The sequence below is a fragment of the Erythrolamprus reginae genome, chromosome 1 (assembly GCF_031021105.1).
Source record: "Erythrolamprus reginae isolate rEryReg1 chromosome 1, rEryReg1.hap1, whole genome shotgun sequence".
NCBI lineage: Eukaryota > Metazoa > Chordata > Lepidosauria > Squamata > Dipsadidae > Erythrolamprus > Erythrolamprus reginae.
This window is the reverse complement of record NC_091950.1, coordinates 186,613,051-186,633,382: the sequence shown is the minus strand read 5'-3', so window position 1 is coordinate 186,633,382 and position 20,332 is coordinate 186,613,051. Positions and strand designations below refer to the sequence as shown.

Below are 20,332 nucleotides of genomic sequence, written 5' to 3'. Positions count from 1 at the left end.
TTTAAAAGCTCTGAATAATATTACTAATTTAAAAGAAATGTTATAAGAATTCCAGCAAGCATTTTACTTTCAAATGATAAAGCAATATATAGGCAATCTAAAGTTGTAAAACCTATACATTGAACATACCGGCTTGTGGGCTTTTATTTTGGTGAAAACTAGACAATCTGTGTCTGTTCATTGTTCTGATAACAGTATTACTTTTATCCAGTATGAGGATCACCAAGGATCACATTTACAACTAATGCCACTCCAGTTAAACAGAATGTAATTACTGTATGGAATTCAAGTGAATGGATTTCAGAGTTCCTAAGAAACAAAGATTTTAGAATGACAAATTTGTACACAGATATTTTACACGAAGGAAAGATTTCTAGTGCCTTATAAGGCAAGGAACTTTCACTATGCAATAAAACTATTTATTTGAGAAACCAGGGAATGGAAGATTAGTACCATGGAAATTTATACTGATAAAGGAGAATATTTGTTTCAGAGTTGAAATAAGAATCCTGGGTGATCTCTGAGCTTAGTAATCTGGCACTGATGATGATACCTAGTTGGTAATGAAATATCTGCAAGAAAACAATCAACAAATTTATACTGGTATTATTGTTATTTTTCAGTGTTCTTGATTTTCAGTATTCATAATACAGTAAGGAAATCACGGACACTATAATTACAGGCCAGCTGGTAATGGCTAAGGTTTCAAACCTGTTTACATCTTTAAAAGTATGTAATGTGAAACTAGTCAGAATTTATTCTTGGAAAATATGTGTTTCACATTCTTTTGAATGTAAATTAAATTAAGAGTCTAATGACTCATTTCAACTGTCAATTTCAGCAGAAAAATCATAACTAAAATGATGAGATTTATAAAGTGTACTATACAATTGGAACTAATAAAAAATCATGGTATATTTTTTTTTTACTAAACTTGGTATTTGGAGTATTGGAATAATCAGGATACAAAATGGAGAACAGGAAAATCTTGTCCAATCCATTCAAATAAGGAAAATTAAGAGTAAGAACTCTAGCAAATTAAAATCTTCAATAAGCAAATCCAAGAAATGATTGGAAAATTAATTAATTTTAATATGTTTCTTATATCAAGAGAATACCTGAAAGAAGAATGCCAGCCAGTGATCCTTAGGATTATTAGTATACCGGTATATTAAATTTATATGTCACTGTACTCCCAGAGACTCTGGGGACTGTGTCAGTATAAAGATCTGTAAATCAGGTAAATTAAATAACTTAGGTACAACATATACATCTTGAGTCAAATCCACAAATTTTATAGAGTACTAGACAATCCCTGACCTCTTGGATACTTTCAATTATCTTTCCTTAAACAGAGAAACAGAATGATCCAGGATGGGCAAAAAGCAGTAGGAATGGGAGTGACAAGTTAGCAGGAAGCATTGAAAATTATCTTTTTTCCTCCTTGGCTGGCCCACAGAACCATCTGCCACTTTTCGTAGGTGAGGGAAAACAAAGAAAATTGTGGACCCCAAGGAAAATTAAACCCCTACTCCCCAATCTGGTATGTCCACAAGGTAATGCAGCACCATTTTTATCAGGTACCGTAATAAAAATGTAAAAAAATTAAGTCCTAGTCAAGCTACATGTGTATACCAAATACCCAGTGGCTTTAGAAGGTAAGCATGTTTGATCACTTCCTATAAGAGAGCCGCACGCAGTTATACCTTTTTTCTGTCTGGCAATAAGGATCAGTAGTACTCCTAAGGCGGATTTGTCAATCACAATTTGTGCCAAATGTCAACATCTGTTTAAAGCTGTTTAATTTTTGATTATGTGCCATCAAGTTATTTTTGGTTCCCCAATTGGAGAACAACATTGGATTTCATTAAACAGTTGATAGACATAAGCATGAGACATATGCCTGAGTTCTTTAATTTATCTGATTTACACATCTTTATAGTCACACAGCCCCTAAAGTCGCTAGGAGTAGAGTGGACATCAATTTAGCAACCACTTTTCCTTTTTTGCATTAAAGAACATGGTCTCCCATTAAGCATCAATGACACCTCTGGAATTTTATACTTGGACTTTTCCCAAACCAAGGAGCCTTTTTGGAAGGCATCTTCAGCAATAAGTTTTACTTTTGAATTAGAGGGACCCTCAAATGGATGGGAACAGATAGGTAACCCAAATGGGATAACCTCCAAGATCAAACCTGCAGGGGGAATCCAGGACTCCTTTGGAGTGGATGATTTAAACCTGCCATTATGCCTACCTGTCTTAACAGTCCTATTGTCCAAATTGGCCTGTACCTACTTTGCTTTTGTTTATGTTCATACCAATACCTGCTATCTTGTACATGTTCTGACTGATTGGCTGTCTGACTAAATAAATAAATAAAATAATAATTAATTATACCTAACTGGTATTACCCACCCTCCTTCCCCTCCCCACCCCCAATCCCGGGGAGAGTTTGCAGCACTTCCGGTGGTGCAGTACTGCAAGCTACACTACTTCTGCTGATCACCGGCTGCCAGCAGTTTGGCAGATCGAATCTCAATAGGCTCAATGTTGATTCAGCCTTCCACCCTTCCAAGGTTGGTAAAACGAGGACGCATATTGTTGATGGCAATAAGATGACCCTCTGTAAAACGCTTAGAGAGGGCTTTAAAGTACCGTGAAGCAGTATACAGTACTGTATATCTAAATGCTATTGCTAACTACAGTCTGGAAGAAAACGTTAAATCGGAGCTAAAGGACGCCCTTGCGATTGGGAAGTATTATTATAATTATATTATTATTATATAATAATAACAATAATAATAATAATAATAAACCTGCGACTACCGCCAGCCTCGTCTACGGTAGTAATTGACTGGCTTTTATGTGGAGTCACCAACGGAGCGCGGCGGCAAAGGCGGCAAATAGCGCGCGCCCGCGCGCTCCAACTTTCTCTTAAGTTCCTCGCTCTCTTCTCCACCCCACCCGCTGCCACCGCTGCCACTCCCGCGGCACGTGGCCTTCTTGCCTTCCGTTTAAAAAGAACGGAAGGCGGAGCTCTCGCTCACCTGAGCTCTTCCACAAGAGAAAGCCGCGGGCGGGCGAGCGCGCGCTGTCGCCTTCGGGTTGGGCGCTCACCTGGGCGCCGCGAGCGGAGGCTCGTCAGCCAATCGCCGTTTTCCCTTTAACCGCCGAGTTCGCGCGTGAGGGGGGGGGAAGGGAACGAAAGAGGTGGGGGGGAGAAACACCCCAGCCAACAGCGAGCGCCCGAGGTTGCTCTCCTCTCCTGCTGGTGGCCGGTCGAGGCCACAGGTAGGAGAAAGGATCCGAGGCGCGGAAGGAAGGAAGGTAGGTATTGTATTGTTTATTTTTCTTCTTCTCTCGCCCGCTTCCCGCGCTCACTCACCCTCTCGAAGACTTTAAAGGGCTGCTGCGAAGCCTTTCGTTGTCGGCGCCTCTGAGAAGGAGAACCGGAGTGGAGAGCAAGCAGCAGCAGCAGTAGCACTCCAGCTTCGCAAGGTTCCCCCCCCCCCCTCTCGCTTTGCAGATAGAGACCGGGCAATACTTAGTCATTCTGATTTACTAGCCATGCCGTGATATATATGCAATGCTTTTGAGGGACTGGGGTTTGGGAGGAGGGGGGAGCATCGCGCATTGATTGACCCTTGTCTATCCCGCTTGAATGCCACCCCAAACTATTTAAAAAAAGTGCAAAAGGCTTCGCTGTAATCCCGGTTTACACTTCTTGGTTGTGTGAGGTAAAATGTGGCGTCTAGCCGTTTCCCAATGAAAAATTCAAGCACTGTCAAAACCCATCGTGTAAGTGTATAGAGTTTTTTTAGAATGCTGAAAGAAAAAGTGGGACACACACACACACAAGGATGGGGATCTTAACATGTATTTGTCAGAACAAGCACAAGATAGCAGGTCTTGGTGTAAACGATAAACAAAAGGAAAGTAAGTACAGTACATGTACATTTGGACAATAGGACAGGGAGACAGGGACGGTAGGGACCATGGTGCGCTTATTGCAAGCACCTGCATGTGAAATATTGCACCAAATATTGCACCGTGTGCTCTGCAGAAACCTTAAGGTTTTCAGTTTTAAGAGGCATGAAAAGTTGCAAGAGGGCAGATCTAATCTGCGTTTTTTTTTAATTTCCAGGAACTACTTCCTGGAGTGATGTGGAAGGTTGTATGGTTGACTTAAAGAGAGGAGTTAGCAGTGTGAAATTGTACCCTGGGAATTACTGTGATTTTGTAGGAGGTGTAATTGCTGCATTCTGTTTACAATAACATTTTGGAATATTTTGGGATGTAATCTGAAGCAAGCTTGAGGTATGTATGACCGCATGAGATGTGGGGTTTTTTAAAAAAGTTTGATGCTGGCACTAAACTACTATAAATATTTCCTTTTGTTGCCTAACTGAAACTCTGACATACAGTATATGGCAATGCTTACTCAGAAGAAACGTTTTAATTTCATAAATCATAGAAAATTAAGTCTCCCTTTTATTTCATCAGTAAATATATTGAGGACTAAATCTTAATTTCCCCCCCAGTAGTTATAATAGGTCATAACATAAAAAACAATTTTCTGTTAAAATATGGAGGTTTAGATAATTACTGTATTAGGAGTTATCAGATGAAGAGGGGTATATTTCTATGCTTCATCCTATGCTTTACTTCCGTTGCTTAATAACCAACATATTTTTCTGTACCTTGTCATAGTCTTTAAATTCATTTTTGCTATGAAAGAAAAATTCTGATCTGAACTACTACAGATCTGTAGCATTGGAAAACCATTTCTAGTATACTTGTTAGTCCATAGTTAGCCTGAATGGATCGAGATCCCAAACCATATAGTTTGAAATATTTTGCCATGCATGTTAATCCTAATCTGAAAGTGTTAAATAACATATCAGTAGTTATTAAGTGCATTCTAATTGGGCTATTGTTGCTTTCATTAAATTGGATGTCAGAACTGGACCACTTTCATCCCTGCTTGGTCCACTGTGGGGGGATGGTGGTGGTGGAACAGCCCTCCATTATCCCAGTTTCTCATATGACCCCTGGAAAAAATTGTCTACCTCTGTGTTGGAGCAATACATTCATAAGTCTGGTCACTAAGAGTTACATGATAAGATGTAATAATTATCAGTACGTACCATATAGATAGATTTGATATTCTACTGTGCTTTCCTTTCTTTTTTCTTTTTGTGCTAACTGGAGAATGACATACCAGGCTTAACAAGATAAGAATCCTTCATTCTCTGGCCATCTGTTGAACTCAAACAATAAATGATGTGTTTGTTTCCCAATGTAAGTGAAGGCTTTTCTTGGAAAAGCTGTTATAAACTACACTTTATGTCATTCTTATAGCTGAAAATATTCACTTTTCTTCCCCAAATTTAACCAGAAATGTAATTGAAGCAAGTTTTCTGTAAATTTTTAGAATAGTGCTACTTATTGCATGATACAAATTATGTCATTATGAGATAATACAAAAGCTTTGGATTGAGGGAACTAGAATAGAATTAGAATAGAATTCTTTATTGGCCAAGTGTCATTGGACACACAAGGAATTTGTCTTTGGTGCATATGCTCTCAGTGTAGATAAAAAATACATTTGTCAAGAATCATGAGGTATAACAGTTAATGATTGTCATAGGTACTAATAAACAATCAGGAAACAATAAGTGTTAATATTAATCGTAAGGATACAAGCAACAAGTTGCAGCCATATAGTCATAAGTGGGAGGAGATGGATGATAGGAATAATGAGAAGACTAAAGTAATAGTAATACAGCCATGGTGAATAGTTTGATAATGTTGAAGGAATTATTTGTTTAGCTGAGTGATGGTGTTCGGGGAAAATCTGTTCTTGTGTCTCATTGTTCTCATGTGCAGTGTGCTCTGTAGCATCGTTTTGAGGGTAGGAGTTGAAACAGTTTATGTCCAGGATGTGAGGTGTCTGTAAATATTTTCATAGCCCTCTTTTTGACTCATGCAGTATACAGATCCTGAATGGAAGGCAGTTTGGCAGCAATTGTTTTTTCTGCAGTTCTGATTATTCTATGAAGTCTGTGTCTGTCTTGTTGGGTTGCAGAATTGAACCAGACAACTGTAGAACTGTATCAGCAGCTCCTTGGGCAGTTTGAGCTTCCTGAATTGAGTTGTGAACATTTTATAGCCAAAATACAGGATCTCTGCATGTATACTTTTATTGTGTTTGCCAATGCTTCTTCCTAAAACCATTCATATGAACTTGCCACCTGCCTTGACCATTATTTTTACTGTTTGTACAAATGGGATTGACAATAAAATTCATAGTAATTTGTCCCCCATGTTTGGCTTATTTACAAACAATAGAATATCTATATCCAACATTAAAATAAATATAAAAATGGTTTCTTCAAAAACATTGGCACTTTGGTATTTCTGCTCATTACCTTAAGAATTTGTGTTAATAATGTGTATTTTGAGGATTGGTAATCTAATACTATACCTGCAGGCTATAGCATCTGCTGTGCCACTAGATGGCATCCATTTACATCCAAATTAATTTTAAAAAATGAACATAGCTACTTTTGAAAGATTTTTGTTCTCACCTGTGCTCTTGGACATTTTTAATGTGAAGATTTAAACAAATTGTTCTAATTGTAAATATAATGTTAGCATAGGATATCATAAGAAATCATGCAGGAGACCACTTATACAACTGTTCTGTTAGTCTCTCATTAAAAATACGCAAATAGTGGATATTTTCATTCATACAGAACAGATCCTTTCTGTTTTCTAAAGCTAAAGTGAGGCTTTTAACAAATCATTATAGTTTTCTGTCCATAGCTCCAGCCAGTCACATTTTATTCCACAGTGCTGTTATTACCTTCTTCCTCCTATCTGACTTTCTCTCTAGAAGTCTTTTAGCATTATGTTTTTATTAAGTATTATTTTTAAGATTTTTTAATAATTTGGGCTTTCTTTAAGTCTCATGGCCTCTTTTGTGTGCATAGTAAAATGCAGTTTAACTAAAAGAAAACCAACAGTTTAACAATTGTGGTTATTAATATGGTAATATATTAATATGGTAACCTACAACAAACATCTGTAAAATTGAGTGCTGTGCTCAGAATTTTAGCTAATCCATGGTTTGTCCATACATTTTCCCCTCCCCCTTTTAATATCCAGTATTCTTGGATCACTGCATAAGCAGTTAAATTCTTAAATAACAGATCAGATTACTACTGCATTTATCCCATTTTTGGTTCACGCAAGTACATTGTATCACACACTAACCAATTGCACTAATGTCTGCATAAAACAGTAGGCTATTATAAAGCTACAATTGAAATTAACCAAGCTTAGTATAATGCAATGTAATCACAATGATTTGTTTAACTGAATTGATTAGCTTTATAAAGTTCATGTCTTAAGGCCTTTCAGAGGTGTTGCTCTCTATTCAGTCACTGTGAAATGTACTACTGACAGAATTATGAAAATGGCCTTCTTGGTATCTGCTCTAAGTTTTAGAAGTATAGCTAGTTTAGTATATATTATCTTTTTGATGGAAGCTAATGTGTTTAATTTATCAGTCTTTGAAATTTAAACTGACTTGATGAAGCAGATTTTAATGATATGTAATTTATTTCAGTTTTAAGCATATATTTTAAACAGGAAAAACAAGATAATAAACAAGATACCATTGCATGTCACCATAGGCATGTCAAAATTTTGGCATTGGCATCCTTCAGTCCTCAAAGGCTATGGTATCATTCTCTGGAAAGAGTTCCTAAAATTCCACATGCAAAGCTGGAGTAACCTCTCCAGAGCACGAGATCCCTGGCCCTGGGTAGGTTAGAATGGCAGATTCCCCCTTTCCACATCTCTGAAATAATCCAATGGAATGGCAAATCTGATACGATTAGTTCCAGCTACATCGCAGGAATTATCAGACTGTGGCTGTACATAGTCACGAACTGCTTCCGGGATGTCAGAATAATACCTGTATAGCAACTGTACCTTTTTTCCAACTTTAAATGTTGCTTTTTAGAAATTAATGGCTTAAAAAGCTGTGCAAAGTATTTGTATGCAATTAAAGTGACTACATACATATTTGAAAGACATTTTAATTTTATTAATGAGAGGAATATATTACAGTATTAAACTTCTTACTTTCATCTTACAGAGTAAGAGCAACTATGCGAAAATCATTGGCAGCTAGATCCCCAGCTGTTTATATACTGGGAAATATCATCTGCCATGAATGGGAAGCGGAAGTTGTCAGGCATTTGTGGCAACCATGGCAACCAAGGGTTTGTCCCAAGTTACCATGAGGTGAACTATTGTGGTATGGCCATGATACTAGTATTCTCCTTGGAGGAATTCATGATTGGAGGGTGAAGGACTTCTGCAGTCATACTCCTGCTGCTGAAATTCACAATCAGCACCAATCTCCATAGGGGGATTGATCTGCTCCAAGCACCTTCTGGATCCAGTTTATTTCCAGTAGGCACTTAGGCGATTTCTCAGCAATCATGGAGATAACTCTTAGATAGATTGGCTGAACTTGGGAGGATTAAGATAGGCAAGGGTTTTGATGAGGTTGCTCTGAAGTGGCCTGGTTCTCTTGCTGACCCAAGAGGATCTTTGGTTATTTGGGGAGAACACTGGAAGAGAAGATGACTAAAATATGATCAGACATAGGCATGACCCCACATTTGCGCCTATTGGAGCAGTGAAGTATGGGTACTATTCCATGCTTGGTTACTGCATCAGAGGGCCATCTAGCAGTATTAATTACATAACTGGGGCCTTTAGAGGCTCTAGGAACTTACGTTTGAGCAATTTCTAAGCATTTTGAGGATACTGCGGAGTCTGCGGAGAGGGGCGGCATACAAATCTAAATAATAAATAAATAAATACTATCTCTCTCTTAAGTAAACTACCGTGTTTCCCCGATAGTAAGGCAGTGTCTTACTCTCTTTTTACCCCCAAAAGCCCCACTGTGTCTTACTTTGGGGGTATGTCTTATATTGTCCCGGCCACCGGGGCCGGCTCGTCTTCGGGCTTTGGCCCGGGCGAGGCCTCTTCTCCTCCGGGTGGGCGGCGTTAGGCGTCCACCCACCCCCAGCCCCGTACCGCTTTACGGGCCGGACGATTGGGGGGGCGGGGGGGCGCGAGGCAAAGGAAGTGAAGGGAACTACGGGCGCCGGGAAGGCGCGGAGCCAGGTGCGAGTGTCGCGACGCGCATGTCCTTTCAGAACCCCCCCCCCGCCGTTTCCCGCCTCCACTCACCAAATTGACAGGGTGAAGGTAGCCGTTCCCGGAGGGCTCTTCTTGCCCGGGGTTTTCTTACGCGCCTTGCCCGCCGCCGCGCCCCAGCCTTTGCCCGGGGAGCCCCGCTAAGCCTTCTGCGCCTGACTCGGCAAGGCGAGAGGGAAGAAGGAGAAGCGCAAGTGGATGCGGAGCGCCCGGGAGGCATTTATCCGCCCTTCGCTTTGACGGCGCTGGTCCAAAGCGAGCCGAGCGGGCGGACCAGCGCCGTCAAAGCGAAGGACGGATAAATGCCTCCCGGGCAGATAAATGCCTCCCGGGCGCTCCGCATCCACTTGCGCTTCTCCTTCTTCCCTCTCGCCTCGCCAAGTCAGGCGCAGAAGGCTTAGCGGGGACCAGCGCCGTCCTTCGCTTTGCCAAGCCGGGGAAGAGGCGGTGGCGCCGCGGCGAGGCGAAGGACGGCGCTGGTCCGAAGCGAGCCGAGCGGAGGGGAGCGCCGTCCTTCACCTCGCTGCCACCGCCTCTTCCCCGGCTTGGCAAAGCGAAGGATGGCGCTGGTCTGAAACGCCACAACCCCTTCAGCGGAAGATGGAGAATTCTCGCTCGCAGGAAAAACAATCCAGGCTTGCCAGCCCGGAAATGCGAGGCGAAGGACGGCGCTGGTCCGAAGTTGTAGAACTTCCGTTTTTCCGAGTGACCCCGCATTTCCGGGTTGGCGAGCCTGGATTGTTCTTCCCGACGTCATCGGGCTCCCCCCCAGGCAATACCCCCGTGTTTCCCCGAAAGTAAGACATATGTCTTACTTTCGGGGTATGGCTTATATTAGCCGACCCCCCTGAAACCCCCCATATGTCTTACAATCGGGGGGGTCTTACTATCAGGGAAACACGGTAAGCTGGGACCACCAGCACACACCTTTTATAAAGAATAAACAATTATAACAACTTATACCATCTCTTAAAATATAACAATTTATTCATGCTGCATCTCATCACATTCTCTATAAATCTTTAAAGTGCCATCCATCCTAATTAGCAAAAGTCCAGTAATGGTTACCAGAAATAACATATCTATTTTTAACTGGATCTAATAAACTGATTAAATTCCTTCCTTTTACATTTATATCTCGTTTTCTATCTTTAATCAAATTTCCGAAATTGCATCATTTCAATCTAGCCAATATTCCATTTATTGTAGTCACAGACCAGTATAAATAATAAGCAAAATAACATTTAAAACATTCAACATTTAACATGCTAACTGAGGTCAATAGATTCTGAGATGTAATCCTTGGATTTTTTTTACAATCTCTCAACATTTCATGGTCTGACCCTGGGGTGAATTTGCTGAGACATCCAGTCCTGAGAGGATTGGCCTTGAATGTTTTCCACTTGTGAATAAATCTTCCTCACTGTAGAATGAGGGATTTTAAATTGCTTGGAAATGTCCTTATAACCCTCCTCAGACTGACAGACAGCAACAATTGCTTCTTTAAGATCATTGCTGATACCTTTCCTCTTTGGTATTATATCAACCCATACTTGGAAAACAGTAAACTCCTAAAACTTTAACTTTTATAGAGGTAATCACACTTGCTGTTGATCAATTGAGAAAGTTTTCTGATGGCTGGGTAACTATGTAAGCTTTCTGATGGCTTTTTGTGAAAGCTTTCTGATAGTTTCTAACTATTGTAAGGTAACTGGCAGTGGTGATAGTATATCTGCTGTGTACTGGTGACAGGAAGATTAGAGCCTTACCTAGATCTGTTTGCCTCTCTGTATCCTTTAATTTTTGCTCTATCATATTCCATCATAAGAACTGTAGGGAAGGGTAGCTTGGATTTCAAAGATTAGATTCAAGAGCCTTGATCCATGTGAACTGAAAACTGTCCTCTAGAATTAATGATGCTAAGCCTTGTGGATATAAGTTGAGTTTCAACCAAAGGTTTATAAAAGCTAGACACACTGTTGACTGAAGTTTTATCATATGTGTCTCCACTCATGGATGTGCACTTGAGAATACAGCATGGTATCTGGAGAGTTGCTCTGATGAATTTAGATTATACCCTTTCCAAGATACATCTTACAGGTGAGATACAACCAGAGTCCCATAAAGAAGCTGAGCTAGTAGCTCAGCCTGAAAGAGTTTAAGTGTGGCTGGAACAATTGGATTTTTTAAAAAAAAGTTGTAGTAGCAGATCTTTGTCCAGGAGCAGTAGCATATTCACATCAACCTTCATTGAGCCAGTGGTTAGGGAGTATAGAAAATCTGGAGTTTTGTTTATTTTACTGAGTCTTAATCTAAATCTAAACCTGAGTAATGAATATAACATACACTTTACTTTGATGATATGGCTCTACCACTTTGGACTACTACTGAACTAGGATTTTCCTACATTTTCATAATTGTTAAAGAGATTTAATATGGAACATAATACTGGAAGGTGATACAGATTTTCTTTTATTTGTGCATATGGCTATTGAGCAACTGTTCAAATAATTTGATTATAGTAAATAGTATATACAGTTTGGATGGATTATTTTTTTTGCTATACAAAAACTAATATGTGAAGCAGATTTAAGACATAAGATTGCCAATCTTGCATAAGCAATATGACTGAAGGGCTAGCAGACATCTGTTGTGAAGCAAAGTTCTTTCCAGTGCTACATGAGAGATCATCTCTAATGCTTGATTGGACAAGATGCTTATCAAATAATAAATAGCATATACTATTTTGATAGTTCTTGTTCCCCAAAACCAAAATGCCTAGCAGGTTGCAACACATTCAGAAGTAATGTGAGAGACATACTGGTAAGTAACCATCCGTCTGGAAAATTAGAATTGCTGCCATGTCAAATAAATGCATAACATTGCAATGCAGCTTAACCTCTTTGTCCTCTCAAATGACATAGAATGGGATATAAATAATCTGTTGCTTAATACTGGTTTTTCTTTTACTGTCTGGAAATCAAAAATATAACCAGAAGTTTCATTTGAAAAAGAAAAAATGCAGTGGTTCTAATTAAAGTATAACTTTTACCATTTGGATGGTCCTGTTTTAATCAGTTTCATTGCTATTTCAATATGGATGTTTCTTCAAGTAGAAATGATTCTCTGCCAATAGGGAAATTGTAAAAACAGTTTTGCTAATCTTATTTGTAAAAATCTTCAACCATTCAAAGGTGTAAAAATGATTTTGAAACATATCTGAAAATGCATATATGCTACTAAAAATGGAAATTTAATTCAGGATGCGCAAAACATTTTGTCTTTTCAATCCCCAAAATGGGCCACCTCAATGTTCCAGAAGTGATCGACTGAGAAACAGGCATTAATGGGGGGAAAAACCATTTTAAAGTTGGATCATATCCAAAACACTCAAAATAGAAGTACCTTTACAAAGTTGGAACACTTCCTAAACACAATTACTCATTTTGAAGTTTGAAACACCTGTTTCAGGGACAGGTAACAATATTGTGAACTTTCTTAAGATTCATAGCCCCAAGTGGTTGTTTATGTCTAATAATTAAAAAATTTAGGGCATCTGATCTAAAAGATATAGAAGAATGTACCTCAAGGGCTAAGAATAAATTGGTAGTTGTATCTAATAAGTGTTCTTACGGGATTCAAATACATATGTTTAGACAAAGAACATTATTTCACTAAGCCTTTGTAAATTTATTACGGTATTAATTTAAATTGTTGCAATTATTTTTATGAATAATCATACATTAATATAATTTTTTAAAAATTTAAATCTTGCAGGTTTTTCCATTTTGTGAACTTTTTTTGTATAAAAGAAAAAACATTTTCTGAAGTACTTCTATATGTCGACGCTCCATGATGACTTATATGAGAATGCTACGGCGCTTCATAATGAAACAGTTTTCCCAGAAGAAACTTTGGAAGTTTACCTTCGTTATTTTTGTCTTTTTGATATTTTTGGTTTTGTTACAACGAGAAGTAGGTGTCCAAGAATTTAATGAGGAACCAGGAATGCCATTTCATGATGAAAAGAAAACTGTTTTAGATCTTGTGTTAAATGCTGTGAACAACATTAAAGCTGCAAAACCAAAAATGCAAATTAAAGCCCCGTTTAGGCAGACTCATAATGCTGAACAGAAGCATTGTTTACCAGGATATTACACAGCTGCTGAACTGACTCCTTACCTTGAGCGACCCCCTCAGGATCCCAAAACTCCAGGGGCTTCTGGTAAAGCATTCAAAATGACCAATTTAAGCCCAAATGAACGGACAGAGAAAGAGCGTGGCGAAGAAAAGCATTGTTTTAATTTATTTGCAAGTGATAGGATTTCTTTACATCGAGATCTAGGGCCAGACACACGACCACCTGAGTACGTTGAAATGTTTTTGGATTTAAGAGCAAATATTCTAGTGCTTTGGTTAAAATTTGTAAAATATTGGAAAAGGGTATCTTGAGCTTCCATTTCTGTAATAACATGTGAACTGTGACTACTGTTATAGCTTCCCCCCCTCCCCCCCAAGCTACATGGAAATAGGATTGGCCCCTATCTTGACACTCCTGCATGATTTTGCCAGTGAGCCTGGAGACCCTAGCGTAATATGGGATCCATGATTGGTTTGATTGTTGTCACCAGAGGAGTGCGAGTGTATTATATTTTGTATTGGGATTTTATTTTTGTAACTGACGCATTGTCACTATGAATGAGTTGGATGGCTATAATTTTTTTTAAAATAAATAAAAATAAACAGAACAATTGGTGATTCTTACATCTGTAGGTACATCATGCAGATATATACCTACATCTGAAGTAGTTGATGATAGCAAATCATCTATTAAAAATATTAAGAAATCTTGAAAAGTTTATGTGGATTTAGAGCACTTCCAATACATTGATGAAGCTCCTATTAATACGATTTTTCAGCAGAAGTCTGTTTAAAGTATTTTAAATTTGAATAATTTATAAATTATGGTGGAGCTTTGTGCACAATTATTCTATTGTAAATCATTATATTTCTTCATTATGGCAGCCTTATAAGATGGATTAGATAGGAAATTTCATCAGTTGAGCTTAATTCTAATTTATTGTAGCCTATACAGTATTAGTGTCAGCTGACAACAAGTCAGTCGGGGTGACAGGGACTCATCCTAGTCCATCTGTTTGGAGGAAGTTTGACCTGGTAACACCGGATGAAGTAGACAAGGCCATTGATGCTGTGAATTCCGCCACCTGCTTATTGGACCTGTGTCCCTCCTGACTGGTTTCGGCCAGCAGGGAGGTGACATGGAGCTGGGTCCAGGAGATTACCAACGCTTCATTGAGGGAGGAGTCCTTCCCGGCTCCCTACAAGGAGACACTTGTGTGCCCCCTCCTCAAGAAGCCTTCCCTGGACCCAGCAGTATTTAATAACTATCGTCCTGTCTCCAACCTTCCCTTTATGGGAAAGGTTGCCGAGAAGGTGGTGTCAATCCAGCTCCAGTGGTCCTTGGATGAAGCCAATTATCTAGGCCCTCAACAGTCAGGATTCAGGTCCGGCTACAGCATGGAAACTGCTCTGGTCGCGCTGATGGATGATCTCTGGCGGGCCCGGGATATTTAAATGCGTTTAAATTATATTGGAGTTTAAAAAATCTTTTTAAAGTCCTTTTAACCATATTAATTGGATTCTAGATGTATTCTATGTTCTTTTGATATGTTATGAGCCGCCCCAAGTCCTCGGAGACGGGTGGCATACAAATCTAATAAATAAATAGGAGTTTATCCTCTATCCTGGTGCTTCTTGACCTCTCAGCAGCTTTCAATACCATCAACCATGGTATCCTTCTGCGCCAACTGGAGAGGTTGGGAGTGGGAGGCACCATTCTGCGGTGGTTCTCCTCCTACCTCTCCGGTCAGTCGCAGTCGGTGTTAGTGGGGGGTCAGAGGCCGACTCCTAGATCTCTCCTTTGTGGAGTTCCTCAGGGGTCGGTCCTCTCCCCCTGTTGTTTAATATCTACATTAAACCACTGGGTGAGATCATACAAGGACACGGGATGCTTTGTCATCAGTACACTGATGACACCCAGTCATACATCTCCACCCCATGCCCACTCATTGAAGCAGTGGAAGTGATGTGCTGATGTCTGAAGGCTGTTAGGGTCTGGATGGGTGCCAACAGGCTCAAACCTAACCCCGAAAAGATGGAGTGGTTGTGGGTATTGCCTCCCAAGGACAATTCCGTCCATCCATCACCCTGGGTTGGGGACTTTTGACCCCCTCAGAGAGGATCCGTAACTTTGGTGTCCTCGATCCACAGCTGACATTAGAACATTATCTTTCGGCTGTGGTGAGGGGGTCGTTTGCCTGATGCACCAGTTGTGGCCCTTCCGAGGCTGGAAGTCTCTGCTCACAGTCACTCATGCCCTTATCACTTCGAGGTTCGACTACTGCAATGCTCTCTACAAAAGTGTAGAAAAGTGTTTGAAAAGTGTTTGGAAACTACAAATTGTGCAGAATGCAGCTGTGTGAGCAGTCATGGGCTTGCTCAGACATGTCCATATCTTTCCAAAAGTCCGTGGTCTGCATTGGCTGCCAATCGGTTTCCGGACTCAATTCAAAGTGTTGGTTATAAAGCCCTACATGGTGTGGGACCGCCTTCTGCCGCATTAATCCCAACGACTGGTCAGGTCCCACAGATTCAGCCTTCCTCAGGTCTCGTCAACTAGACAATGTCATTTGGCGGGGCCTAGGGGAAGAGCCTTCTCTGTGGGGGGGGCCAACCCCCTGGAATCAGCTCCCCCCAGAGATTCGTACTGCCCCAACCTCCTTGCCTTCCATAAGTCTGAAGACTCACTTATGCCGCCATTAGATCTTGCCCCCTGGTCAATGAATGTGTTGAGAGAACGTGGAGTGAATGGAATGATTGTTTTTTATGATTTTTTTTTTGGGGGGGGGGTTAGTTCTTTTAATTGGTTAATTGGATTTAAGATGTTGTGTATTACATATTTTATATGTTGTGAGCTGCCCCAAGTCCTCAAGAGAGGGGCGGCATAGAAATCCAATTAATAATAATAATAATAATAATAATAATAATAATAATAATAATAATAATAATAATAATTAGAATCTTGAAAGTCTGAAAATATAGATGTCATCCCAAGAAATTAGTAAAGGGGTCTTCTGTACCTCTTGTCTTGCCCCACCCAATTTTCAGACCTAGACTAAGCTGTCTCTTACCTGGACATTCCCACCTAGACAGCATTTCTGGGCCCAATTTCTCAAGGTCATTTTCACAGAGTATTATTAGTTTATTGTTAGAATGAAATTCTTAGAAAATACCTGTGCCATGTTACTTTCATTACATGTTTTTTAAAATAATGATGAAATAGTTCTACCATACATGCAAAGTTCTTTATCTCTACCATGAGTATTAAGATCTAACATTTCTTATTTGTTTTTTCCCATAAACTATGGTTTTATCCCCTAGATGTATTGAACAGAAATTTAAGCGCTGTCCTTCACTGCCTACTACAAGTGTTATCATAGTGTTTCACAATGAAGCGTGGTCAACTCTTCTGAGAACAGTTTATAGTGTGATGCATACTTCCCCTGCAATATTATTGAAGGAAATAATTTTGGTAGATGATGCCAGTGCAGATGGTAAGACGCTATCTGTAAACTATAGATTACTTTCATATTTGTTTTTTTCTAGTTAATATATCCTTGAGATATACACAGTTTTCTTCAATGAAGAAGAGACAGCCCCTTTCAAGAGATGAAACCATTACAACATTCCCACTGTCATGTGGTAAAAATTGGAGCACTTGCAACCCATAGTTTGCCGTGTTATGAGGTCACAATGATCGTGATTTGTAACCTCAGCCAATTTTTTATAAGCAAAGTCAATTTGCTTAATAACATTGGTGATTTGTTTAATGAATGCAGTAGTTTGTTAACAACCTTGGCAAAAAAAAAGATGATAAAATTGGGCATAACTCCCTGATCAACTCATTTGGTGATTGATGTTCCAATCCAAACTCTGATTGTAAGTTGAAGTCTGCCTGTACAATGTAGGTAGATGCATTTAAACTGAATTAGTGTTCACTTTCATAATTTGACTCTTTCAATCCAAGTCAAATTATGTTTAAGTTTATTTAACAACTAGATTTCCATTGATCAAGCTAGAATTGGAAGTCATGTACCAAATTGTTTTAACAGTATGGTTGCACTAGTTGGTTTTATGCAATGCTTGATATGATGCCAAACCTGATAAATTACTGCCAAAATATTGGTCTTTCTTGAAGATCTGTTATGCTATAAAGCACATTTTTTTCTAATGAAGATGTTTCTTGGTGATGGAAATAAAGGAGATGGAAATCTAAATCATATGTAGATAACATTACATTGAGAAGCTAAAGATGGATGTTTTTTAATTAAGTCATAGACTGTCTGCACTTACTTAGATTCATGTTAGAAAATACAGTGCATCAGTTTATCTTGATGGTCCTTCCCCTTACAATGGACATTACTGGCTGTTTTATGGCTTAACATATCATTGAAATACAGGATGCATATATTTTTTCTATCCCCACTTAACTAGTATCTGAAGCCATTAAAGCAATTCTGAGGAGGCTCTGTACTGCAAACAAGGGAAGGATGGGCGTATGTGGGAAATAAGTTATTTATCTTCGTTCTGAACTAATCAACAATATCTTTCTTTTTGTTTGTTATCAAAGGGGAAAACTAGATATTACATATTATATGTAATATGTATATGTATATGATTATTATGTAATTATATACACAGTAAAATATGGCATAGGATGTGCCCCTTTGTCTTGTTAATCAGTAAGTATTTTTCTAGTATATCAGTTGTCTGTTTCCAACATTTTCTTCTGGCTTCTAAAATCAACATTCTGATTAGAACAGCTTGACTTGTTGCTGATTGTTCCTATTGCATGACACTGCTGCAACCATTCATGCAGTTGAATAATATTCTGAAAGTGCCTGTGTGTGGTCCACTGTGATCTAAGATTATCATTTTGGATTGTGTATATGTAGGACCTGGTGGAATGTTGTTGCCTTGAATGAATGATAAAAGTGATACATATTTTTCGGGCAGCACATGGAAGAGGAGGTGTGGGTCGCACGACAGGCCCTGAAATAGGGCGATAGCCACACCCGCACCTCCTGATGTGGCCCACCAAAGCATGCTGGGAGCTCTCGCGCTATCACAAGAGAGCTCCAATCCAGTGATTGGTGCCCAGCTAATTCCTGCCTCCGCAAATGGCGGCCAGGCATTAAATCACCTGGCCTTTCAATTCTCTTTAAAGCATTGGCCACAGTCTTTAAGTCAGGATGAGTTAATCTTTAATTTTTCTTTTAAAATGTAACACTTACCTATAACAATATTCAGTTATAAAGTGCCTGATTGTAAAGCCAAATTGCTTTAAATGATACAAAATAATATTAATTTGAGTCCAACTAAATGTATGGATCACTTTTTCCAAAAGCACAAAAAATTGCCAAAGCTTAACTTTACTAGTGGGTGTTAGCAATTACAATTTTGCTGAATTAAGGTGGTACTTATTTGGTTGTTTACATGTTAGGGTCAATTCATCAGTGGAGGAAATAAAAAAGCGACCTAATTTTACAATGACCATGGTTACAGTTCTAAAAGCTTTGTTACCATCTGATGGTAAGGAAGCTTTTAGAACTGTAACTGTGGTCATTGTAAAATTGCATCTTTTTTAATTTCCTCCACTGATGAATTGATCCTAACATGTAAACTTTAACATTGTTTTGTTGAAGATATAGAAAATGATTTGTTCTCTTTTCAGACTATTTGCAGGATAAACTGGATGTTTATGTGAAACAATTCCAAATAGTTAAAGTTGTCAGACAAAAGGAAAGAAAGGGGCTTATCACTGCTCGGCTGTTGGGTGCTTCAGTAGCTACTGGAGAAACTCTGACTTTTTTGGATGCACACTGTAAGTATGTCTAGATAGCTCATTGAACCCCGGAGGAGCACCAAGTCATTTGAGACCATATTGTTCTATTTTGTCATTGAATTTCTGTCTAATCTAAAATTAGGATACACTGATTTAAGGAAGCTACTGTATGGTGAGCTCTTTTCCAGATTGGAATGAATATTCTGAGGTCAAGGTGTTTTAACTGCAAAACATGCTGCACGTCTCCAAAGGAATAATAATGTGAAAAATATGCTAAAATACAGTAAAATAAATCCATATAGCATGTGTATGATTTTCTTCTGAATTATTTTTTTAAATTTAATAGGAGCATTGCAGATGACATTTTTTCATCTTGTTGGAATGGGAAATAGTTTTCTGTTTCTTAAAAGTCAAAGATAGAGTCTCGAGTCAGTATTTAAATACATGGGGCTATGTCACAAAATCTAGCATACAAATAGTTGCATAAAATATGCATTAAATGGTTGGTGTTATAAAGGAAGTGAGAAAATAGACAAGCTGTAGAATTTAATAACCCCCACTGCATCATTTAACTTGCTGTTTCTCAAACTTAAGAACACTGAGATGCTGCCATCAAAGCTTCTTATTTAGCAATTCAGAACTTTAAAAGTCTATTTCTGAACATTAATAAAGAGAGTTGAAGACAGATCTCAGAAGGAGCAATTAATAACTGAGGAATTCCAAATAAAGAAGTGAATTCTTGGCAGAGAATTGTTAAACAGAAATGGTGGTTTGATCAAAATACTTATGAGCACATGTATATTTTTTCCTTCACCCTGTCTTTATCCATTAGAATAAAACTAAAACCAGTGCCTAGTAAATGGTGGGTCTCCATGATTAGAAAATACATGTGTTCTCTGCCTTTTTTCAGAACCATTCTTACCTTTCCAGTAACACCTAAATATGTCAAGTGCTGCTGACTCTCACTTGTTACAAGTGATTGTTCTATTAGGTCTTCTAAAAGTTTTATGAACTCTGACCAGGAATACATTTCCAGTCTCAGGATCTTGAAATATGGAAAGAAGAACATCTCTGACCTTGCATGATGGAATACTTTTCTTTCCTTGAATCACAACAGGCTCCCAATTTTTTGCACATTTAAAATTTAACAACAGTTTGCTT

At 38.9% G+C, this 20,332-nt stretch overlaps 1 protein-coding gene across 3 annotated transcripts in view; it reads left to right on the top strand.

Moving 5' to 3' along the window:
• Positions 1–2,519: 2,519 nt before the first annotated feature.
• The window catches only part of GALNT3 (polypeptide N-acetylgalactosaminyltransferase 3), a 37,424-nt gene continuing 19,611 nt past the window's right edge, over positions 2,520–20,332 (top strand). Inside the window, exons 1-5 of one of the 3 annotated variants that reach the window (XM_070731695.1) lie at positions 2,520–2,579; positions 4,148–4,320; positions 13,024–13,613; positions 16,708–16,880; positions 19,061–19,210. In XM_070731695.1, coding sequence (XP_070587796.1) covers positions 13,099–13,613; positions 16,708–16,880; positions 19,061–19,210 — 838 coding nt within the window. In that variant the 5' untranslated portion in view covers positions 2,520–2,579; positions 4,148–4,320; positions 13,024–13,098. Of the gene's footprint in view, positions 2,580–3,069; positions 3,331–4,147; positions 4,321–5,286; positions 5,305–13,023; positions 13,614–16,707; positions 16,881–19,060; positions 19,211–20,332 lie in introns of those variants that run through there. The other 2 variants (XM_070731697.1, XM_070731696.1) reach the window with 2 other exon arrangements.